This window comes from Sander vitreus, chromosome 8, assembly GCF_031162955.1.
Source record: "Sander vitreus isolate 19-12246 chromosome 8, sanVit1, whole genome shotgun sequence".
In the NCBI taxonomy this organism is placed as follows: domain Eukaryota; kingdom Metazoa; phylum Chordata; class Actinopteri; order Perciformes; family Percidae; genus Sander; species Sander vitreus.
Window position 1 is genome coordinate 31725617 of NC_135862.1, and position 26235 is coordinate 31751851.

Consider the following 26235-nt stretch of genomic DNA (forward strand, 5'->3'; position numbering starts at 1 on the left):
TGTGTGTGTGTGTGTGTGTGTGTGTGTGTTTTCATCAGCGGGTTACAGTTTGCTGCTCAGCTGAGGGTGTGTGTGGGTGCTGGCTGTCCCTGGAAACCCTCCATTAAAGGCGGCGTTCAGGACCTGGTCCAGGTTCGCAGCCGTGACAAAGTCGAGGTCGGCACGGACGTTAGCCGGGAGCTCCTCCAGGTCCTTCTCGTTGCGTTTAGGGAGGATGACGCGCTTCACTCCTGCCCTGTGGGCCGCCAGGACCTTGTCCTTGATTCCGCCCACCTGAGGAAAACAGACCAATCCCGTCTGTTAAAACTGCGGACGGGTTTACATTTATTATGTGTTGAAATCATAGACTGCAAAAATAATGGACGGAGCTTCCGGGCCTGAAAAGTTAAGCCAAAAGTGCTGAATGTGCCTGTAATCTGCCTTCTATCTAATGTTCAGCAGGGGGCGACGCCACTGGTTGTAAGTGGTTGCACTGGTTGTCTTCTTCAATACAGCACGATGCTCATTTTGTAAAATATGGTCTCATTTATTTTAAAATTGACAATAAAGCAGGGGATGCTTTAGGGGCGTGGCTACGTGTCAACCTGTCAATCTGGACAGAGGCTTAGCAATGCTAACCATGGCCCTGTGTACTGTACATTAAAATAGACGTGAACTTGTTTTTTGGTGTTGTCTGTGTTTTTATCTTAAACTTTAACCCTCTCACTGTGTGTTTTCACTTCAAAGTTAATTGGAACATTTGGTCACCTAAAAATGTCTTGTTTAGCATTATGCCAACCAAGATTTTCTGTACTGCGGTAGATGCAGATGAATGGAGCCAGTACTCGGAGGTCCGCGTTTACCTGCCGGTAAAACTCTGCCGGATGACTCGCTTCAGAAGGGGTGAAAACCGTCAACTTTCCCTTTTTAGTGATTAGCGTTGCGCAGCGTCGTTACAACCATAAACAAAAATGGCTTGGCCGCGTCATCCTCCCCAGCTCCACCCTCCCGCGATGCCCGTATCGCCAAACTCGAGGCTTCAAAACAGCAGTCCGCAAACCAATGGGTGACGTCACCATTCTACATCCACTATTTTACAGTCTATGGTTGAAATGTGAAAACCCACCGGCAGCACCAGCCCTCTTAAGGTGATCTCTCCCGTCATGGCAACGTCTGATCTCACCAATCGGCCGCTAAACAGCGAGGCTAGGCAGGTTACTATGGTAACACCTGCAGAAGGGCCATCCTTGGTGACAGCTCCAGCAGGGAAGTGGAGGTGGATGTCTGTTGCTTCTAGCGGGTCTGGACCTCCCACCACTGTTCAAACCCAGACAAATGTCGGGTTTGAAAGACGATTTATATTCTGTGAATTATGGGATTCTGTAAAGGCATGTACAGTGCATCAACATCAACGTCTGTGTGAACTCACTGTTGGTGAGCTGGTAGGTTTTAGCGTTGGCCCTGAGCCAGCTGATGGCCAAATGGGCGGATTCTTTCATAACGTCTCCCAGCTGACCGGTTAAAGTGAGCTGACCTTCTCCCTCCATTCGACTGGCCTCCACAAACAGGATCTCTCCACCAAGGGGGGTCCAGGCCAGGCCCACAGCCACACCGGGCAGGGTGAGCCTCTCAGACACCTTCCAACACACACACACACACACACACACACACACACACAACACACATCAAGCTATAGTTGGTGGAATTATCAGAAGATAAAACAGAGCAGCTTTAAGGAGGGTTTGTCATCTTGTCAATAATTTCAACAATTCAGGAATGAATGTGAAACACAAGGCCAACATGTTAGTGAAGGAGGGAGAGAGGGAAGTAAGATGAAAAGGTATAAAAAGGAGGGCGAGAGAAGCGTAGAGGGAGAACGACGAAAAGAGGGATGAAAAAGACTAATTGTGAGAAGAAAACAAAAAGGAGAGAAAATGCATGCTGGAAGGCAAACTGCATTATTCTGACTTTAAGTACAGCAGCTGTTGTGGAGCTGTAAAACATCATCACAGGCTGTCTTTATATCCATGAGCTGCAAGAGCGCTCTAGAAAGTTCAGACAGCCACAGTAAAAAAAAAAAAAAAAAAAAATTAATTAATTGTGCACAGCTTTCTGCAATTGTGGACCTCTGTTGGTCCTGCTTACCTCCATTTCAAACAGCGGAGGTCCCAGGATGTCTTTCAGGGCGACGTGGTCGATCACTATGGGCAGCTCGGGGGGCACCGCCTTGTCTGAGCAACACATGAAATGAAAGTACTGTTGGATGTTGGTCACACAGCTAATTCATTATGCAGCATCTGTATAAAATACAAATGTATTTCACGCTTTGGGTGAGAGGTCCCATTGGAAGTGTCACAGGGCTGAATGAAAAAGAACGTCTTCGTTCATGGAATCAGGTGACTGCAGAGTGTGAGAAATAATCGCATTACTAAAGTGCATGTAAACGCACTGCATGCTGGAACCATCCACATATCTTACATATTGTATAGAGAACCAACACTATGTATGTTACACACACACACACACACACACACACACACACACACACACACATACACACATTATGCAAAGATGCACAGAAAACCAAACATAGATATACATCTACAGTGACACTACAAACAGTGAACAGAGACATCAAACATACAAAAATGCAAAATACATGCACTAGAAAGCACATAATTCTCACAAACACACACACATTATGCAAAGATGCACAGAAAACCAAACATAGATATACATCTACAGTGACACTACAAACAGTGAACAGAGACATCAAACATACAAAAATGCAAAATACATGCACTAGAAAGCACATAATTCTCACAAACACACACACAACCACCCACCCTTGTTTGGCCGTGACAGTTACTTGGCAACACAGAGGGCTTTCTAATTACAAAGCAGCACAAAACGACCTCTATCCTCTGTTCATCCCCAGCTCTAATTTCCATCTCCACTCCTTTCCTTAAAGGTTCTGTACTTAACATTCATAACATTAATAAGGCAGCAAACAAATATTTGCAATGTAAAGATATGGTGGAGTAATGGCAATCCGAGCTGAGAATGAAGTCCGTGACAAAACGCGGGATAATTCACCAATTGGGGAATGGTCCGTGAGAGGCAATCCCAGACAACTTTTTCTCAGTATTTTAAGTATAACCCCTTCAAGGCTCTCTGACTAAATAACTGCACCTTTAATACTCATTTAAAAATTTTAAAATCGGGGCACTTTTGACAATTCCTATTCAAACTGACTATCGCCATCTTGTGCTGATCAGCTGTTACTCTGTGGCCACGGGACACCCACACAGGTGTTTTCACTTAGCACTCTCCTCAGTGCTGACTGGTGTGTACATACTGGGACATGACCGCTAAGGCCCCGTTTTAGCAGCAATAGGCTCGTTCGAGATGAGCCAGGTCTGCGCAGAGTCGATCGCCGCCCAATGCATGCCGGTTAGATTTGTGTCCGACTTGATCCCGACTTGCTCTGATGTCATGCACACGTGGGCAACGATAACCTCACGAGACCAAGGCGGCCGCAGGTTTGAGACGCAGGCAGCGCAGTTGCTTTTCACCGACTGCAAGACCCAGGCGGACCCAGGGCATGCTGGGAAATGCCGGCCTCTCAGCTGATTGGTTCAGAATCGACTCAACATAATGATGTTTTATATAAACTTTTTATTGATTTTGAATTTGAGGGATTTTAACTGTTATTTGTCTGATTTAAAGGCGTATTCTGTACAGATCACATGTTGTTATGGCTGATAGTTACGTTTAGAAGTCAGAGAGACTAAATCTGTTCACATTACTGATTATCTACAGTGTATTGTTAATTCAAATCAGCAACAGATCGCATGTAGAGTATTTTGAGAGCTACTCTGTCTTAATAAAAACTGGAAACTGTCCGACTTGACAGCGGATTTTTGTCACCTCCCCCGGCTGCTCTCTTCTACTTTACAGGCGAGGCGCAGTTCATCTCGAATGAGCCTATTATCTTTCATATAGGCTTTTATCATGGGAGATGTTTTAACTTGTCATGGCAGGAAAAGGGTGTTATTTATAACATTAAGGTCATAAGTAACATGGAGGGAGCCAGCATGCACAATACCAGGACCCTGAAACTGGAGCACATGAATTATTTATATCATGAAATGCACTTGTGCTTCCCCTTTTATTAGCGACGGTGAAAACAGTTCCCAAATGTTTTGACACAAATAAGACTACGGACCACATTTGATATGACTTTGTCACAGGGTCCCCATCTGATAGGATTTTTGCTTTTAGATGTGTTATAACAGAAAGTGTATGAAACCAATGACCAAAATAGTCATACATTCTGTCATTGTGTTACTATGGATGCAATCTGAAGACTTTTATTTTTGAATGCACCTTTTTTTAAATCAAGTAATTGTTCATTTCGTACACTGCACTGTAACCTTTGTATTCTTTTCGCTTCACTTTTTAAATTTTTTTTTTTTTTTACAGTTTTTAACTGCTCTTTAACGTGTTATGTAAAGCACTTTGAATTGCCTTGTTGCTGAAATGTGCTATATAAATAAAGCCACCTTGGCTTGCCTTATAGTGAAAATAAAAGATTCCCTTTTTGCTGATGAGCCCCTGGAACCCCATCAAGAACCCCTGGGGTTCCTTGGCCCCCACTTTGGGAACCACTGTTGTAAGCAGTAAAGTAGAAGCAAGAAGCAACGGTGAAACGTTCCGTGCGAGCGTGCCTGTAGAAAATTGTGATTGTCAGCAGAAAAAGAGAAATCCTACAACAATGTGCGTTTGATTTATTAGGGAGCAAACGTGCTCAGCTCAAAGGGAACGGTTAACTGTGTAGAGAAGAAGTGAACAACGGTTCATCACTTCGCCTGAAGTTCATAAGCAAGTTTACCCACCAGTCATTGCGCCTCGTTCAAATGACACCCTACATCTTGTGAATTAATCAAATCACATTTATTCACAAGTAACAGACATTTCAATAGAACAAGTTGTATAATGGTATCAGTTTTTGTTTTAATATTTTAGTTTAGGAGTGTAAAATGTACGTTACCAGGGTAACGCATAGAGGAAGTGATATCTGCGTTGGTGCAGGGTGTTCTGCAGGAATTTTGTCGTTTTGAAGTTGAATTAACCGACATTCCCTGAACAGGTAGCAGGGAGTAGGGAGCACTGTTTATTACACTGTGGAACGGAACGCAGCTCATGTATAGGCGGCTCACACATTTGACCCTCTACCTTCCGCCAATCCAATGTGCCCACAGAGACAGAGCTCCGACTCTTACCCTCCTGCTGTGTTGGGTCCTCGGGGCTAGAAGCCTCTGTCTTGGTGACTCTGTGGCCTTCAGCGACTTTCACAGCCACGGCTCGGCAGATCGCCCCGAACTTCCTCTCTAGGGAGCGCACACCCGCCTCGCGTGTATAACTAAAAGAACAAACACAGTTATGGGGGGGATAAGGGTTTCACTGGTGCTGTAAGCTTCTTTTGCTAGGTGTGTATCAAGGATCAGGTCAGAGATGTGATCAGGAACACAAAACGTAGGCAAAGCAGTTCATTTTAAACAGTGTTTAGTGTTTGCACTAATGCCGATTATCAGGATTGCTTAAACTCTAAATAAACCTGATAATCCGCATTAGATAGAAATTACCCTTTAAAATAAACAGGATTCATATACTGGAATATCTGAAGCCCTGACAGAAATCCCATCTTGTTCTGTATGTGAGGATACTTTTGTTAACCTGCCTGGTTTCTCCTAAATCCTCTTTAACCCCAAACCACCCCGGCCTCTTCTGTTTTGATTTCCTAAAGAGATCTAGCCAGTAAAATCAGGAGTATCCCTCGATGGATGAGCACAAAGCTCTGTGCTGTTGGCTGTTTCTATGGTAACCGGACTGGAGTGTGGCGAGTGTTGTACAGAGGCTCTGCAGGTCTGCAGGCGGCATACTGCTAACCATCCGAAAAGACCGGAAGCCTGTGTATCAGCAGCTCCATGTTTGCCGATTTCTTTTCAACATGCCAGACAGTCTGATTGGCCTGCTGTGTAGGTCGTACTTACAAATATTACTATTAAAGTCACACTAGTGCTAACTAGACGATTGACGGATTTACTGATGGGACAAAACAAGCAATTAAGCAATCCATCAAAAAAAAAAAAAAAAAAACAGACAAACTGATCTGATCTTTAAACTGCCTCTAACTCACAGTAAGCCGTTTTAAAAACATTAAACAGCAAAAAGAATTGTTAAATTATGATTGAGATCCAAAGCCAGACTTTAGCTAAAAACACTGGAGCAGATGACATCGTGTTAGAAACAATAACCACTTTGGAGAACAACACTGATATTAAATCCACACTGAAGAAACAAAATCAGACCGACACACTCTGTCTATTTCAGGCAGATGCTCGCAGACAAAAGGCTGCACTCAGTCATCTGGTCGAAAGATGTTTTCCCTGAACAAAAAGCCACCCTGCCAGAGAAGTACTCGTAAACATTAAAAACAAATAGCCACAAAACCACTTGACAATTTAATGACTTCCAGGTTAGCCTCAGATGTAAGCTGCCAGCTGGCTTGAGCGCTCCACTTCGCACATCACACACTAGATCTGTTCTTCACAGGCTAAACGTAGAAGCTTTAGTGAAGATGCAACCACAATGTCCATATAAATAAAAAATAATTTGATTCAATTTTAGTACTACATATACATGATTACTGCAGCAGGAGAAAAATGTCTTCTAGAAGCGGATATGCCTGTACATATCATGCCTGTACTGACATTATAAATATTCATTTTACTACAAATGTCTCAGTTCAGGTCAGTTCTGTTCAGTTTCAGTTCAGTTTCTTGTCATTCAAAACACAACTAATCACAAGCCCTAAAATCTTCATCAATGATTTAGTCATACTGCTTATGTTGAAACTGACTTTACAAAGTGCTTTACAATTCAGGATCAAATTAACGGGTCATTAACAGGGAGATGATGGCTTTAATGTAAATAAAAAGAATGATGATATCCATCACTCACAGATAATTTAAAAACAAAGTATATAAATGGCCCTGTGATTTACATTATACAGAAACACCAGTTTATGTGTGGGAAAAGGTGCAAGCATCTGGGCCCAGGAGACTTACATAATCAAACTCATTCTGATGTGCCAATGCCACACTGAGTGAACTACAAATATTGGTCATTTTGTAAATCAATCAATTATTTTGGGAAATAAACAACTTTTTTATGTATTCATTTCATTGACAGTTATACTATGTATTGAACTCAAAACCATTGCTTTATTTGATGGCCTTGCTGTCCTGGCATTTGGCCTTTGTGCCCTCAAAAAATATGACAACCTTGTCTAACCCCTAAAGAGATGAAAATCCACATCTGCTCATTATGTATGCGTTCTTTAGTGTGTGTTTGTGTGTACCTGCTGATTATATGCTGTGTGGTGTCCTGTGGTATATGCAGCTGTTGAGGCGTTAATCCATGCTGCTCCAGCTGATTTGGGATCAAGTGACGGTGAGCTATCTCCACCTTCTCTTCTTGAGTGTAGCCTAAAGACACACAGACACACACACACACACACACACACACACACACACACACACACACTTTGATAAATCATCCCCTAAAAGTAGTAAATCATACTATCTAATTACATTTAAAAAGAGTACTCAACCGATAACAGATCTGTAAGAATGTCAGACTTATGATTGACCGTTTAAAAGTAGTAGATACAGTATCTAAATTGAAGGCGCAAAGAGATTGTCTTTTTTATTCCATTCTTCTTCTAGGTGCCTGCACTGCCCACAATGCAACTTGACCGCCGACAGTTTGGTTGCAGATTTGGGTGTGTTGTGCTAGTAGCGGACATGGACTGCTGATGGAATTTAACTACTGAGCTAATTCTGGGACAGTCAGCGACTGTCCATTGTCCCTATGAAATAAACAAATAAATGAATAATAGTACTTTCCAAAGCAGACTTAATGTGCTTAATAATTGATGTGCAAAAGTTACTTAAGTTGGTCTTTTCAATTTTATCTTTGTTCCCTCGAATTACAAATGTGTGCCCTAAAGTGACTTAATTCCCTCAATCTAATAGTGTATTTTGATCAAGTTAAGAATGAGTTTGCTCGACCAGCACATTGTTTTTATACAAAGTCAGTTTTCCTTCCCTGCCAGCTGCCACCAAAAACATCTCTTGACTTAATTCTAGAAACCAAACCAGAGGTTAGGGAACAATAACCAGGATATGGAAGACTCATCACACTCTATGATTAAGAAAAACTGGGGAAATTATTTATTATTATTTAGCATAAATCAGGAAAAAAGTATTAACTCTTCATCTATTTGTGCGAGGAATGGTTTAAGATCGTACACTGGCTTCATAGGTCTAAGGGTTATTTCAAACTTCTGACAGCCTTTATCACACATGGTCATGTCCCAACCTAACAGCATTCTGGGCGTTTTTTTTATTTAAAGTTTATTCAGACATCGCAGGTCGGACTTTTTGGTGTGTACTATCGGAGGATCTGTACTAGAAAAGTACAGTTAAACAGTATGGTACAGTGTTTCCTCTAGGAATTTGGACAACTTTTTTTCCGTCAAAAGCCGCAGATCAGAGGAAAATCACACACACACACACACACACACAGAATGTTTTTTGTCATTTATAATTTGAAGATCAGATGTAAAGCACTTTATTTTACAAATATGATGGAATGTTTTGTTTTATAACTGTATTGAAGCACTGTCTTTCATGAATAAAATTGTGCAATATTGTGTTTCTTCAACGTTTTGAGTATTTTCTTATTGAGTTGTTATAATTTTATTGTTCCACCTCTTGATTAGACATGTCTAACTTGTCTTTCGAATGACAAATTAGGCTTGACTCTTAAAACACGGAATTTGGGAAAAAATAAAACAGAATCTGGAAAATATTAGAACAGATTTCATAAGACCCTCTGTAACCTGTGAATGACTATCTGTAATAAATGAAGTGCTGGCAGCGGTGGCTGTGGTGGTTGTGTGTGTGCACACATTTGTATGGATCCAATTGCCATCGGATACGCAGCTGGACTCCGACTACACGGCAGTCAATTCAATCACACAGATGCACTCTGCTTGGGATTAGTTATGTCACAAAAGTAAGAGTTTGGGCCCTATCTTGCAGCGCAAGGCCCGACGCAAGTGTCTTTGCTAGTTTAAGACCGACGCAGTTGTCAGTTTCCCGTCCAGCTCCCACGTCTTTCAAATAGCAAATTCACCTGCGTCCCTCTGTGCGCCCATGGACGTGCTGGTCTTACAGGGAGGTGTGTTCAGGTGCATTCTTGGCGTATTGTTATCTTGAGGCAGCGGAACGCGATCGCACCATTGTCCAAGAAAAACCTAATCTAAAGTCAAAAACGCAGCATTTCATTGTTATTTCAACAGCAAATTAGTCAAATGCGCCCAGGCTCGTGCACAGCGTGCACACAAACATCCTAAAGATTAAAAATAAAAATATTACGGTGCAAATCCACCATCGTAATAGCAACGCGCCAAGGTACAAACGCGCCTGGCTTTTAAAAGGGAATGGGAGATAACACTCCAATATGTTTATTGCATGTTACGCCCAAAACACACCAACAAATTCATTAAGACACGAAGTAAAACCCTTTTGAACCATGCGCCTGGCGCACGGACCCTTTTTCCCGCCGTTAAACTAGCAAAAGTGGAGGCGCTTCGATCGTTAAAATAGGGCCCTTTGTCTTCAAGATCAACTGGAAACTGCGGAGCGGATTCCTGAGAGTGACTTTCTGTCTACACCCACCTGGTACCTGCAGCACCTCCATCCTGTCCAGCAGGGCAGGGGGAATGGTTGCTGTGGTGTTTGCAGTGGCAATAAAGAGCACTTGGGAGAGGTCAAAGGCCACATTGAGGTAATGGTCTGTGAAGCTGTGGTTCTGCTCTGGGTCCAGGACCTTAGGGAACAGTAGAGACCGTTTCAGTGCGTGTGTTTTTACTGTTTAATCAAACTTCATTTCATTCACTCAATTAGCTGGAAAGCTAAGTCAACCGCCAGGTTAAGCTTAATGCACCAACGGTTAAAGCAGGAATTAAAAAGCAGTAAAGACATCCAATACTACGACACAAGTCATCTGAGGCTACATCCCCACTACTACCTTTTAAAACTAACATCTTTTGCTAATTTATGTGGTGCTCACATTTCCGAGCCCCTATTTCCGAGCCCCTAAAACAGAGACGTTTGGAAACACTGCTAACCCCGTTTTAATTTGAAATCTCCGCAATGATGCAGAAACCCACGTTCACTTCCTGACTGGGTCTTATCAGTCACGAACACACATCCTTCACCACCACCGGAGGTTAATTCAACATGGATAACGAATTACAGCAGTTTTTGACCTGGTTGTTGATGCTAGCAGCCGTTGTGCAGTAATATTTTTGCATTTTATAATGCTACTAGTGCCTACGTGTGCAGGAGGCAAGCTACTATTTGAGCGACGTGCGACCATTCCTGTGTCTAGCGTCATTACAGGTGCTGTGCAAAGGTTTGCGTCCCTGCCAAGAATTGCATCCACAGGCAAAGTACTGTTTAAAAATGATGTAATCTTCGTCGTGATGTTCATCAATGATGATAAATGATCTGAAGTCTGAAGTTTTAGTAGGTTTAGAATCATCAATGTTTTATTAGACTAGTAAACTGTCTCGAGACCCCAGTGTTCGAATCCGAGTCACCAAAGAGGAGTCTGAGTCGAGTCCCCATTACCTGAGTTTGAGTCGAGTCACAAGTCCAGGGAATATCGATTCGAGTCGGACTCGAGTACTCCATCAATGGTAGTAGCATTACTTTGCTGACCGCGAGGTGGATGCAAAACTCGGCACAACATCGGCACACGCTTGACCAGTGTACGCGACAGGTCTGTGTTTACAGCCGTGTTAGTATAGACGGAGGTTAGTTCTGAAACGGGGCTAAAACACTGGTGAGGAAGCAGATTAGTTTAATTTCAACCATTAAGTAACCACGTAACTTAAATAATAACTAAACTGAGAGAGAGTAATGAAGTGACTGAACTGGATTGAGAGAGAAACAGAGCTGACCTCTAGCAGTGCAGCGGCAGGGTCTCCTTGCAGGCTCTTCCCCAGTTTGTCCACCTCGTCCAGGAGGAACACAGGATTATTGACGGCCACTGTCTTCAAACCATTGATGATGCGGCCGGGCATGCTTCCTACATATGTGCGTCTGGAGAAAGGAGCAGAATTTGAACTACTGACCTACTGTGTATTGACAACAGAAAAGTGCAAAAGGTGAACATCACGTCTCTATTCTATTTTGTAATGACACGTTATCATTTGCATAGCCGGCTGTTATCGACTTTGTAACGTTGGCCGAGGCACAAAAACTGAGAGGGAGACCCAGTTTGCAGTCCAGATGGCAACGTTCATCTCGTGCAGCCATATTTACAGTGCAAGTCTGGCCCAAAAATATATATAAATTAACTGGAGAGAAGAAACTATTTACCAAAAGAAAAACCATGGAATAACTGAATGTGAAACTGTTGACTATGGGCCCTGTCACAACATCTTCCCCATGGAATGGCATTAGCTGCAATGTGTCTGTCTTAGCCTCAATGTAAACCTCTGCTGTGGGGACCTGCTCCTCATGTCCATGGACACCAATAACTGGGACAGTTTCTCCCTCACTCCACGACACACTCTGAAAAAAGTTGAGACTGAACAAAGGACTGGGAACAACCAGTGTCTAACAGGGTAAAAAAAAAAAGTGTTCTCTGCGCTTCTGCAGACCACAACAATCTAGTGCAACCAAGGCAGAACAAAACAGTGCAAAGTAACAAAAAATTGCTGGTGCAACACAAATGTCTTCTTACTTAATAGTTGTACAGTGACTAATGTTTCGATGTAGGGTTACATCTTCATCAGAGTCCTTGGAGAGAATGGGCAATGAAGCCCTTAATAAGAATCATCAACAGGTGCGATTGTGCGTAAGAGGGGCCTTAGCTGCCTGAAGATACACCCATCTCAACCAAGGTGTTACACTCATTAATCAGTCATTAGTGGGCAAATGTCCACAAACAGGTCAAAAGTGATTAAAAACAATGCTGATAGGTAACAAATATAAAATCTTCACAATACAGGGCTTTGTGGGGTTTACAATTTAGCTGCACAGTGGCCAGAGGGGAATCTACATGCTCTTCAGGGGTAACGATAAACCCAGGTCTGGGGACATAACAGAGGCTAGTGGCTTTGTGCTTATTAATGGGGCAAACTGGACGTGTATGGCCTGCCTCACCACAGACTAATTCCAGAAGAGTGCATTGCGCTACCACGCAACAATAATAAAATAATGCAGACACAAAGTTGTCAGTGACAAATGCGAGCATGTTTTAAGCATTTGCAAACTGAAAGCAGGGAATGTGTAGTTTCTGTGGTTCCAAGAAAGGATATAAAAAAAGAAATTAAAAAAAAATTAAAAACTTTAAATCTTTATCCCTTGCACTCCTCCTGCTGTTGGTATGTCAGACACATGTTTCCCATCTGTCTGTCCTGCCTTCCTTTAAAATACCAGGATCAGTCCTGCGACCTATGATGAACTGTGCTGCTGAGGAATATTTCTAAGAACACTAGTGTCAAAGGGTTAGTCGGAGATGATCATTCATGCTTTCATTTCCTCTCGTTTAGATTACTGCAACAGTCTTTTTACCTGTTTGAGTAAGAAGGAGCTTTACCGTCTCCAGGCTGTTCAGAACTTGGCTGCAAGGCTTTTAACTCGCATTAATAAAAGAGCACACGTCACACCTGTTTTAGCAGCACTTCACTGGTTACCAGTCCGGTATAGAATTCAATTCAAAATCCTGGTCCTTACTTTTAGAGCCCTTCACGGTCAAGTTCCTCCCTACATCTCTGACTTGATACGGCTTCATACTCCCACCCTTAGTCGCAGGTCATTAGGTCAGAGGTCATTAGTGCTTTCCCGCACTCAATTTAAACCTAGAGGGGATCGATCATTCCAAGCAGTGGCTCCTAGGCTGTGGAATGTCTTGCCTCCCTTTTTTACGTTGTGTGAATTCTGTCGAATCTTTTAAAAAGCAATTGAAGGCTCTGCTGTTCAAGCAGGCTTTTAGTCGAGGGGTTTTTATGGTTGTTTATGTTTTCTATTTGTATTTAAATTTTCTTGTATTTTAATTTGCTGTGTTGTATTACTTACTTACTACACGTACACACACACACACACACACACATCAAGATATCACTATATTCTAGTGCGCACACACACAACAGAGTGTCTGTGTTGTGTGTGTTTTGATAGACTTTAGTCTAGGGATGTCATGATCACCTTTTTTGGCTCCCGATTAAAAAGAAAAAAAAAGAAAAATAAACTGAATATCTGCCGATACGGAGTCCCCATCCGATACTTGTATTTGCCTAGATAATAGAGCTGCACGCCGTTTTTAAGTTTACAAAAATGTCTTCAGCTTAATACATTTAACTTAGCGCAGCTAGCATTTTCATTAAAAACTCACATATAAAATCAACTTACATTCTGCCGCAAATTGTGCTCAACTGACGTTAGTGATCGAAGTAAGGTGATCGGAGTAATCACCGTTCCCTGATCAGTTAAAAAAAAAAAAAAGCCCATATTGGCCCCGATCCGATACTTGCAATCGGGACATCCCTTCTTCAGACTCATTTGGGACCGAGGCTGTTAACAGAACGATCAAAGGCGAGCTGAGTGACGTTACTGCCGAACTCTGATTTTTTACTGACTCGGGTTACGAAAGATACTGTGTAGGTGTGAGTCAATTAATACACTGTAGTTCACATGTTGTTTGTGTTGCAGTGAAGTTCACTTGATACATGATGTGAGAGAAACTACACCATAATCTTTCATTACCACGGCTGATGATCTATTTTGCAAAGTACATATTTATGGTTGTCAGATTATAGTTTCAGAAGAAAGTCAATTCCACACAGATTAACGCTGTCGTACTTTTTGCCAGAACATAACAAGTGACCACCTGTGGCCCATATCTGAGGTTATTTGATTTACTTGTTCCTATATGACATAAAAGGCAACGACAATGGGGTTTACCTGTCAGAGGCCAAATTTCCACATCACTAAATGTGGAGGTTTACATTACTGATGTGCTGTTAGAACCTATAAATGTCAGCAGGACCTTAACATGCACATGGGTGTGTTTTAATCATCAGTCTTTTAAATGACACACAGGTGGGCTGGAAACATATTGGCAGGATTTCCAAGCGATCTCGATACATCTTGAGCCAGTGTGCTGAAAATATTTCATTATTCCTCTCCAACATGTTTTTTAAGAAAAACGTCCAAGTTGCGTTAATCTTTCCTGGGTTGTACTTGTCAGTGTGATGTTTGAAATGTAATCCAAATACTTTACTCATGTACTCCAATACACTTCCACAGAGCCAATATAAGCGCCACCATCCACACAATATATACTCCTACTCACAGGTGGGTACTAACAAGTTAAATTTACTCCGTTACATGTACAAGTAACTTTTAAGTAAATTGTACTTGTCAGAATAGTTTCAATGCACTCTTGAGTAGATTTTTAGAGAAAGATCATTCCTATTACGCGGTTACATTTAGATGCAATCATTCCGCAACTTTTATTTACTATTTAATTCATTCATGATCATTAAGAGGCAGGTGGTCAGCTGGTCCCAGGTCTGCTGGCCCTCTGTTATCCTACAGAGCCAGGCCACCAGGGTTATTATAGTTATGAATGTTCAATTACTTTTTATTTTAGTTTAGTTTGGACTTTTCAATTTCATTTTAGTTTAGTTTTAGTTAGTTTTCAGAGTGTGCCGGTGTTTTATTTCTATTTATTTTTTAAGTTAGTCACTATTTCAATAATTTTTTCAGTAAATACTTTTTTTTTTTTTACTCAAACCTGAGTACCTGTTTCTGCAAAGTAACAGTACTGGGACCTGAGTACAGTTTTTTGGCTACTCTACCCAGCTCTGCTCATACTGCAGTGGCACTAGCCAATGTCTCGATTACCCGTGTCCTGAAACCAGATGACAGAATTACACACTGTTTAGCAACAAAAACCCATCTGCAGTGAATCAAGTTTTTAATAAGATGAATAACCTCTAATTTAAGTCTATGAATTCTTATCTTTGACAGGTCTAAGGAAATATGTATATTTATATGATGTACTTGTGCTTGCCTCACCTCTACCTGTGTGCTCCTCTACCATATAGGTAAACTCTCCCCTCTGCTCCAGAAAACTCAGCCTCTACACTGTGGTCATGAGTCTTCTGCTGTTATGGAATCTCCAGTGGAGTTGCATCTTAATGAGCGTACCTGTGTCCGCGGATGTCAGACTGGTCACAGACGCCTCCCAAAGCGATGCGGTGAAACTCTCTGCCCAGAGTCCTGGCTATGGAGCGTCCCACGCTGGTCTTACCGACTCCTGGAGGCCCCACAAAGCAGAGGATGGGTCCCTAAAGACAGAGCAGTGGCATGAAATTCACAGGATTAATATAATAATAATAACAACAACAACAACTTTTATTTATATAGCGCCTTTCATGAAACCCAAGGACACCTTACAGAATTACAGTGGCTATACTAAGTGAGGTATTATGTGACACATTAAAGAAATCCCTGACTTTTTGTACTTTTAATGGACAGAGCGGTCTAATAGACGCACCTTCAGGGAAGTCTTCAGCTGTCTAACAGCCAGGTACTCCAGCACGCGTCTCTTTAGCTTGTCCATGGCATAGTGATCGTTGTCCAAAAGAGTGCGAGCGGCTCGGATGTCCAGGCAGTCTGAAGTGTGTGTGTGTGTGTGTGTGTGTGTGTGCGCGCGTGCATGAGATAATGGATCAAAGAAAAAAAGAGAAAACATTAAAGTTAGTTAGTTAGTTAGTGAGGTGGGAGCTGCAGAAACAGAGGGATGAGTGACTGTAATTTGAGAAAGTGAGGAGGAAGAAGAGTACAGTATAAACAAGTTTGCTTAAAGCTTTTTTAAAAACAATCAGATTTATTTGCAGGTAATACTTCGGCTGTGATCTTTGGCTAGTCTCCACTAATATTAGTTATTGAGCCATCAGCAGCAGAGACAAAGCAAAGCAGTGGCAAAGACTCGGTGTTGAACACGAGTGTTATGTCAGTTTGTGAAATCTATTGGCAGCGGGCCTGATATTCTGATATTGTCGCTGGCCACCACAAATACATAATGTCTTTTTTGTGGTACACTGTATTTTCTCTTTGTGTAAGATCGTTGCCTTGGTATTTTAAAAAAAGAAATGACACTGGGTTCACATTTTGACATGAGAGATACCGGGTGTGAGACTTGTAAGTGGCGTTAAGTACTTTATTTAAAGCTGTGAAGGGCAGTAGAACAAGCTGTAGACACGGTATCACTAACATGTCATCATATTAAAATGATGAATGGAATTCTAATATTCACTCTCCTTTTAGCTCTGGTTGGCTCTCCACCAACTGTTGTGTGTCTCTTTAGGTGCTAAATGCTGCACTATGTTCACCAGCTAGTTGCTAATGAAACATTTATTGAAACATATATTTAGGCTTATGAAACATTTGAAACATTTGGCTTGTGGACCTGGTCACCAGCTTTGTTTACCTTTGGTGCTTTTGCTCCATGGCAACTCTACCATCAGATCCAAGTAGTTTCGGGTCAGGGCATACTCAGGCATGGACTGAGGCATCTTCTTCAACCTGAATACAGATGAATGGGTTTAAATGTAACGCTGTGGACAGGGACGCATTAAACAGAAAAAAAGTAGGGTTATGCATTCAAGACAAAACCACATCTGAGTAATGATTTGAAGGGATCAAAGAAGAATTGAAAGGGTTCTTTAAAATGTTGGATTAAAAAAAAAAAAGAATCAAGCTTTGTTCTCCTAAAAGTACATCATCTAAAAAAATATCAGCATAAGGGCTGCACATTTAATGGCCAAAGGGGAACTGTCATATTTTTCAACCTGAAACCTATTTTTCCATGTATTTGTGTCTTAGTGACTAATGGGAACAACCATTTTTGTAAATGGGTCCAGTATTAAGCGAGTGCAGCTGCAGCTAGCAGCCGCAAAATGGGATACAATGTAACAATTATGAACCGTCAATGTACGTCCACTAAAAGTGCTTGTTTTTTTACCATGACAGGCTCAGATTGTTATTAGTGTCTGACTACATTATGGAAAGATTGTAAAGTCTCGTGAGGTTCTTGTTGCCGGAAGACAGCGGTGCGGAAGGTGAGTGAGAGAGTTGGAGAGGGGAGTGCCGAGGAGAGGTCGATGTATTGGGAGTACAGAAAGTGTAGCTTTGTGTTGTCTAAAAGATTTGAAATTGCGCATTTCCGAGTTGTGCTAACAAAATGTGAGAGCTACACTTTGCACAGCTTTCACAGACGTTACGAATAGGCTGAAGTTGTCGCTAGCTGTGCTAGCATACAGCTACAAATGGATCCAAACACTCCGTTCCACAGACTGCGCCTTGCAGACCATCGGGTCTGCAGTGACCATTTTGACCAGGGATGACTACTCCCAGCCAAAGAGGAGAAGAAATCCTATACCAACGCTAATTTTCCTAAAGAAAAAAATGCTGTTCCAAGAGTGGAGAGCTGCAGACCGAGCGGAGGTAAGATAATGCTATTAGCTAAAGTTACCATGTTGACCCGGCATCAGTAAGTTACACACGAAACATGGCAGAATAACGGCATCGTACACCAAGCACTGTTACTGCTACTACCTCTATCAGAGGTATTTTTATGCGTAGAATGACTTGTTTGACTGGTTCTGCTCATCTTACACAGGCTGGCTATGGATGCAGGGACAACCTCAATAACTACTGTAAATACGAGGCTACGCTCGGTTTTGTTACGCTAACAAAGTGAGATAGAGCCAAAGTTGATGGCTAAACTTGACTGTCACCAACATTCTAGCAATCAAATTATTCTGGCTGGATATGCTGACGTGTACGTCGATGTGTGTTGCCCTAATGTAGGCTGTAAACACACTATCAGATTGTTTATTGTGTAGTCAATGAATGAACCATTTTTGCTCGGAAAAGTAGCATGCATGCATGCATGCATGCGTGTACAGTTCTGTTACGTTTGGTGTCCATTGCCCAGCGCAAATTATTTAAAACTCTCCTAGCTTGATAGCAATTGTTATCCGACTTATGTTAAGTGCATGACAATCTACCTTCTCAACTCTAATGCTCTGTGTGGAAACTGAAGCAGTTGTGGGAGGCGTCATATCTGATTGGTTTTGGTCATGCAACCTTTTTGACCCTATTTCCTCCAACTCCCAGAAAGCATTTGTACTACTGTGGATTGATGGGGATGAGATGAATAGAAAGGTAAGTATAGCAATTGTTGTTTTTTATGGACGTATTTTTCTGACCTTGTTGGTATTTTAATAATTGTTGTTTAATATACAGTAAGTCCATATGTTTGCTTTGTTTCTTTGTAGGAGGCTTTTACAGGCAAGAAATGCAATAGTGCAAATCATTTGTTTTGGTCACAGAATAAAATAGATGCTTTCCCTGAGAATCATGATCTAAATTCTTACAAAACAAATCGTGATTCTCATTTTATCAAGAATCTTGCAGCCCTCCTCTGCTGGCGTTATATATATATAGAAATATAAAAAAGGTACTTTTTTTTCATATGCTTTGGCCATGTGAACAACTTTCGTTATTTTGGAAATTTGTTACCAAGCTGATATCTCTGCGTTTAAATGTATCTGTTCCCCTTTCACCTTGTTTATGTCTTTTGGGAATTAATATGTCTGACAAGTGGAATAAATATGAACGTATGTACATAGATCTTGCTTTGATGGCAGCTAGGAAATGCATAGCTTTAAAATGGAAGGCTTCCAAACCCCCAGCAATAGTCCACTGGTGGAATGAACTCTCATGCTACTTTGTTATGGACAGCATTTATTATAAGAGTAAAGACAGAACCTCAGACTTTTTGAAGATATGGCAGTCTCGTAGAGAATTTGATTTTTATAAATGTTTACATTAATGTTAGGGTTTACGACAAAAGTGTTATCTGAGTGCATTTATTATGTTGTTTGATTTGTTTGTTTTGTAGTTTTGTGTCTTTATTTTTTATTTGTATTTATGTTTCTGGCATTTCTTGTCTGTTTTGTCCTAGTGTGAAAGATCTGAAATATGAATAACGAGATGTATGTATGAAATATCTTTACACTGTTTTTAAAAAAAATTTTTTTTTAAATATGTATTTATTTTTTAAATTAAAAAAAATAAAAATGAAATAAAAGAATTAAAAATTAAAAATCTTGCAGCCCCAATCAGCATGTGCCATTATTTCACTACAAGTATTTGCATTTTAGAAATGTGCAGTCAAAGGCACAGTCCAAGAAAGCTATTGCAAATAAATGCTTATTTTAAACTGCAGCTGTTAAATACATTTCAGAGATAACTAGGACAGAGTGACCACAAACGTCATGGCTTATCAGGGCAAGTTTACCTCTTGAGCTCTTTGAGGCAAACTCTAAGTGCAGCTTCAGACATCTTGGCCCCGTGGACCTTCCTTTCCAAGGCTGCAGTGTCATCACCATCCTCATCTTCATCGTCTTCATCCAGGTTGAACTGCCGGCCCGGGAACACTCCACCTTTACGCACCGATAACACCTGATGAGATGAGACACCGAGAGGTGAACGGGCATATCAATACAGACATGGTTGAAAGGAAAAGGAGAAATGCAAACGTTTGTTACCCTTTTCTCATTGTCAGGACCTATTTTCCTGGTTTTCTTTATCAGTTTTAGTCCCTCTATCTGTCTGGTCAACATGGGCAGAGCCTTCTTAAATCGCTCCTCCAAAGTCACCGCATCCAGGACCTTCAGAGCACACGTGGAGAAACAAAAACTTCATTTCAAAATACATTCACTGTAGAAAAAATCTTTACATTACGCTCAACGCAACATTTTCACCGTGTTTGACTTGTTTCTCTTCCCTAAATAAATTAATAAAAATGTTTAATCTGAGTTATTCAAAATATGCTGTAATCACATCATTAAAAATTCTACAAATAGTGGTTTGTCACATCCTGTTTCTTTCTCTTTTTTGAAGTTATCAGCTTGAAATTTGGTTTACACAGACCCAACGGTTCACTTCACCTGTAGTTTCTCCTTGTTTGAGGTGCGGATCATGGAGGCTAACACATCAGGCAGAGCTTCCCTGGGCAGACTGTCCAACAGACGCCTGAACTTAGCCACCACTGGAACGGACATGTCCAACATACCTAACAACTACACACACACACACACACACACACACACACACAGAGACATTAGATTTACTGACACAATTAAGCGTGTATTCGAGGCCTAAGTCCAATCCATCATAGCCTGTTGCTGTCATGATCCATCACAGTTTATTGCCTATTTTATCCTCTTTTTTTTTATTTTGTTTTACTCTAAAACCCAATGTGTCTTTTTATATTGCCTTGTGTTTCTTTAATATCTTTCTTTACATCTTTATATCTCTTTTTTTTTTATTTCTCTCCTATGTAATGAACTTTGAAGTGCCTTAGTTGTTGTAGTTGAAAGGTGCAATACTCATTTTTTTTTGCCTTGCCTATAACAGATAAGATCTTGTTACTAACCTTTGACATTTTTAGAGTTCATATACAGAGTTTCCCAGGAATTTGGTATAGCTGTGGTATAAATTATGAATGCAAAGACATATGACGAAGCCTTTTCAGTAATTGATGAATGGGCTTGTCAGTGCTTTGAGTAATAGATTTGCCAACTTCCCTAAGTGCTACACACCTGCAACCTGCAGGTCTTCTCACAGCAAGACGAGATAAGATAAGAAAGATCTTTATTCATCCTGAAGGAAATGTGTGTGCTCAATGCTCCAAGATACACTGCAATGTGCCAGCAAAGGCAGTGAAGAAGAAAAACTACTCGCTAGTAAGCACAAATATAGTGGATTCAAAACATATTTGTTAGATACAGTGTTTTGGTGAGTAACACTGAATGTAAACATAGCTTTTGTTTGTTTATAAAGAAAATTCACTTCCAAACAAACTGGGGAGTCCTGCAGAGCTTTTTTGTGGAGTCAGCCAGCCCACAATGAACTGGTGACTAGCTTCACTAACTCAAGTCATTCATGTTTCATTCATTGTTGAATATGCGTACATGCTTGCTGATGCAGACCATTTGTCTTTTAATGTATCCGTCAAATCTGTCACCTACCAAGTTGATGAAAAGGCATTTCATTGGTCAGACAGAATATCAAACAATGCTAGGCTAATTAGGCCAAAATAAATTGTATTCTTTTTGTATAAAGTCCAGCCCCCACAGCGTCTGAACGTAGTTGATGAACCCTGGTTTACACACACACCCCCCTGTATAGGGTTAGGGTCTCACACACACACACACACACACACACACACACCTGTACGGCAGCTTGGTAGAAATTGTGGGACAGTTCCCCCAGCTCTCCTTCTTCTGCTGGGACGCCCTCTGTTGCTGGGGTCGTGTACTGCTCCAGTTTATCCAATTGCTGCACCTGCAATGATTTTCCAATTAGAAGAGGCACATATTGCAGTCAGCCTAGACTATATCGACGACGTTTCATTTCCGGGACTGTTCAGGTGCCGCATTCTGTTTGTTGGCATTCTAAACTCCGGTCGATTTATGAGGACTTTATATACTTGTAAAACGAGGCATTAGAAAGTTTGTAACTACACCAGAAGTATGTAGTAGTAGTATGTAAGTAGTGTGCGATAGCGCCAATAGCGCGATAGCAGCCGAAAGGAGTATCCATCAGGCAAGTGTTATTTAAATATACTTCTGGTGTAGTTACAAACTTTCTAATGCCTCGTTTTATAAGTACAGAAACTATTTGTACTACTGTAGACGTTTGGTATCATTACGGGCATTATTAGTGGGGTAATTTACGAGATACAAACGTGGATCCATTAGCGCCTGCACTAAGCTAACCAGCTGATAACGCTAACTCGACCAACGTTATAACAAGGGAAAAAAGCTTATTGGGGGGTTGTTTGGCTCGAGGTCAAGGTGCGAAGCAGCCTAGGATGAAATTACTCCGAACCATCACTTTAAGGTGATCTCACCCTTGTTGCAACTGACAACCACTAAGCTTTATGCACATAATCGTGCGAAGATGTCACACATATATGCAAATGAGTGCATGACGTTACTTGCGCCTAAGCGCGCTTAAAACCCAGGAAAAACCCTGTATTTGTACACAAGCAAGAAAGGGGGTGACACGATACACTGCTGCTGCAGGTTTCACAGTTCTCTGCTGACTTAACAGTTGGCAGCAGTAATGCACAAAGAAACCTAGCGATGCACCAACAAACAAAACAAGAAATGATGAAGACAGACAGGCAAACATGATTTTAAAAAAAACAAACAAAAAAAACAACAGCTGTTATGAGGTGCATTCCAAACATTTGTTAGGCCTCAGGGGTACAAATGATGTGTTTTGACATTACATGTAAAACATAACATTTTTTTTATTTTTGTTCACACGAAAACTCTACAGGGTACCTCGTAGCAGGGGTTGTCAAAGTGGGGTTCCGGGGTCCTTGAGGGGGTCCCCAGCAAAAAGGGGAATCATAATAAACATCTAAAAGCAAAACTGGGGGAACCTGGGACACAACAACTTAACAAATGGGGGTCCGTGGTCTAATTTGTGTCAGTTTAGGGGTCCTTGATGTGAAAATGTTTTGGAACCACTGCCTTAAAGTACTGGCTAATACTAGTTACAGGGGTCAGTTTTACTGACTTTCACTGCACGGCTAGTGTTAAAGGTTCCCTGTTGAGTTTCAGACCTATTGTAGTGCTACGGAGCCATTTTTCTATGAATGGGTCGGACGTTTTGTGATCTCATGCACACTCACAAAGACGCCCACAGGGCAGCTTTAAGTTAATCTTTAACTGCGAGACATTGTCAGAATGATGGGGTTGTCATTCTTACCTCTGCCAGGACAAAGGGTCGCTCCTTAAGCAGACCTGACACACTAAAGCGGCACAATCCTGTGATAAGGAGGGTGTAGTGGGGCTTTGGCCAGTTGCTGCCCACCACCTGCACTGCTATCCCCGCTGTACCAATTCTACAGAGAGATCGAGAGAGAGAGAGAGAAAGTGAGGCAGAGGAGGTGGGCGATGACAGAAAACTCATCGCAGGGGGATCACGGCCGATTTGGCCTGTCCAGATTCAGTCTTCAGATCAACCTTGGATCTGGTCGAGACCTCTCGAGGACCTCCTGCTGATTTGGATCAAACAACTCTGTTTTAATCGGCAGGTGTGCTGCATAGGGTTGGGCATCGAGAACCGATTCCTACTTGGAATCGTTTCAAAAATTACGATTCCAGTGGAATCGTTTCTTTATTGGAATCGTTTGGAGGATTTGTTTCCAAATCTGATCATGGGTTCCAAAGTAAATTTTGGTTTCCATAGCAGCCAGGCGCTTGTAAAACTGCAACCCACCATTGAATCAAAATAAAACGTTCCTCTTATTTGTGAAATAAGCATGTGACCCGTTTCAATTCCACCCCTCAAAGAATCGGAATCGAGAATCAATAAGAACCAGAATTGAAAGGAAGAATCGCAATTGGAATCAGAATCGTTAAAATCCAAACGATGCCCAACCCTAGTGCTGCAATATGTGGAAGTCTCTAATTTCAGTCTCATGTCAATAAACACTAAGAGCCAAGCTTTGCTGCTACATAGTGTACTGAACCCAATAAACTTTAAACAGTAATTAAACAAAGCGTTAACAAAGCGTTATTTTCAGTGACGCAAAAGGATTGTCATGTTGATTTTTCATATACACAAGCTTTATTTATTAGGACAATGCACATTAATCAACATTTCTGTAAACGCACCAGTGTAGTCTGTAGTCCTAGTTCTCTAGAATGCATGTCTTTATGGTAAGAGGGAACCGTAGCACCCGGAGGAAACCCATGCAAACACGGGGAGAACACGCAAACTCTACACAATTGACAGTCCTTTGGGACTTAATATATTGTGTGATGCTTACACGTCATACGTACAGTGTGGGGGCCTCAATGACCTAAACAGGATTTGTCAAAAGGCTTGTTATACATGAGATCCCCACAATTTACCGACAGAGGAAATCTTTGAGTGTGACAGCTCCAATACTTTAACAGCTGAGCGTCTTCAAATATTACTGTGAGTGTGCAGGACAGTGTGCAGTACGGCAGCACATTGTACAACTTGTATTTATGCATCAGCAGATTCTGGCGATGCTGCCTGAAAAACACACACACACACACACTCTAGTTATGTGTGGATAATGGTTGATTTGAGAAGCCTTTTAAAATGTACTGTGGCTCTAAATCAAAGACAAATGTACTGCTTTAAAGAAAATATGTTTTGACAACCAGCATTAAATCCATATTTCCCCTAACATCCATGCCACATTACTGTGGTCTACCACAACAAGGGACAGGGACATCTTCTTTTTATTTATTTACAAAATTCATCTTCTGCATCCTTTAATCAATTGAGCTAGCTATTAAGGAGCAGTGGGACAAACATGGTTTTATTTTCCAGTAACTGTGACTGAAAGAGACAAACCATCGAGAGACAAACAATTGCTACTTCGTAACCAGACCGACCTGGTAAACTGCTGGTGAAAGGTTAAAGTCCACTTTACTGTGCTTGGCTGCAGAACCACTGATACAACTGTTAGACTTTTCTAGAACAACTCACACAACTGACAGCAGACATTTTTACTTGTCATAGTAGGAAAAGCACAGCTGAAATTGATAATCTTAACGATGGCTCAATTCCATCAAGTGTCCCAGTAAGCTATTTCAGTGAATACCAGGGCCTCTCCTAAGTGGAATGCAGCCATCATTAATGGTTTTGAATACACCTGTGCTTTTCCTACTATGCCATGTCAACATGTCTGCCGTGAAAAAGGTCTATTAGCTGTAGCTACGTCTCACCTCCAAAACAACATCAACACCATCTTATCAAATTTAGGAAATCACTCACTGTTTACTCTCTATCCACATATTTAACTAAATGTGTATTACTTATGCAAGGTGGGGAGGTCGTCGGTGTCGTGCTCTGGGTCTCTGGTGTTGGGAATCACTCCTATGATTGTGCTTTTCAGAGAAGTGCCCTTCAACAGCCGTTGGCTGACCAGGTGCATGTTCCGCGGAGAGTCCACGCTGAACCTGACGGTGGAACCCGGGAGGAGCACCCCTTCATGGGTCAGCAGCAGCGGGAGACGGCTCGGTATCTGTATTCCGCCGCCGGAGTCCATTGTCCGATATTTCGAGAAGCCAGGCCACTGTCTACAACACAACTCTTGCCAACAAATACGCACTCCTCCTGTCAAACAGCCCAGGCAAGTGTAAACAGAAGACTTCCGAGTAGTATTTTCAAAATACAACTCATCAAATTCATTGACGAGCTGAACGCATAATGAAAAAAAAAAAAAAAAAAAGCATGTTTTTGAAAGATAATGTTTCTGAAATTAAAACGCGGTGGTTTTTGTTTTCACACTCACCTTTTGCCCTGAACTGACACATTTAAGAGTTGTTCAGCTCCTACTAATGCTCTTACTTCCTTGACTTCCTGTGTGTATTGGCTACGGTAAGTACATAGGGACAAACTGTACGTTATTGCTTTACATTTACGCTGCAAAATAAGTTGCAATGATGTTTACAGCCTTTGTGTTGCTCTTTTTTCATTTTAATGTTGGTTTCAGGAATGGAAAGTAACTTAACTTAACTCAAGTGCTGTACTTAATAACTTTGCGCACCATCTAGACCAGGTACGACATTAAAATGCTTCTTACATGGTAATACATCAGCAATAATAATATAATAATATAATCTGACGGGCCAATTTTCATAATGTTTTATTTTACCTTCGATAATTCAAGTACATTTTGAAGATTCACTGTTTTTACTTAAGTAGTCTAATGGGCCAACAATATGGTATTTCTACATAAAGTTGAGGGATCTAAATAACTCTTCCACCAAAGTCACTTTAGTAGTTGGAACATCTTAGTACTGCAGATTTGATTGGCAGGTCTTTTAAATACAGTAACACAAGGCAAATGTTTACCTTTTTCTGACAATGTTGAGATTAAGGTTATATCATGCAAGCCTATTTGTGCATGCGGGTGACCTCTCTGTGCTTCCATATAATAACCAACTAGTCTAGTAACCACAATCTA

The 26235-nt window shown here is 41.3% G+C and overlaps 1 protein-coding gene across 1 annotated transcript; it reads right to left on the reverse strand.

Annotated features, from left to right (window-relative positions):
- On the reverse strand, positions 1-25397 carry lonp2 (lon peptidase 2, peroxisomal). The gene is made up of 17 exons (XM_078257837.1): positions 25082-25397; positions 22992-23127; positions 21441-21554; positions 20156-20287; positions 19754-19876; positions 19504-19667; positions 16627-16721; positions 15691-15809; positions 15342-15481; positions 11081-11222; positions 9792-9942; positions 7406-7532; positions 5265-5404; positions 2125-2210; positions 1409-1616; positions 1106-1296; positions 1-273 (listed from the first exon to the last, which is right to left on the reverse strand). Exons 1-17 carry the CDS (start codon positions 25312-25314, stop codon positions 43-45), a joined length of 2532 nt encoding a protein of 843 aa, XP_078113963.1. The 5' UTR covers positions 25315-25397; the 3' UTR covers positions 1-42.
- Between the last annotated feature and the right edge of the window lie 838 nt (positions 25398-26235).

What these genes read in the sequence shown, in the direction of transcription:
- lonp2 (XM_078257837.1), bottom strand. Translation starts at nt 25,314, where the DNA reads ATGGACTCCGGCGGCGGAATACAGATACCGAGCCGTCTCCCGCTGCTG. An exon ending in CTGCCGCTGCACTGCTAGAG is followed by an intron (nt 9,943 to 11,080) that starts GTCAGCTCTGTT and finishes CTGTTCCCTAAG; the next exon opens with GTCCTGGACCCAGAGCAGAA. An exon ending in GGACCCAACACAGCAGGAGG is followed by an intron (nt 2,211 to 5,264) that starts GTAAGAGTCGGA and finishes TGTGTTGCTCAG; the next exon opens with ACAAGGCGGTGCCCCCCGAG.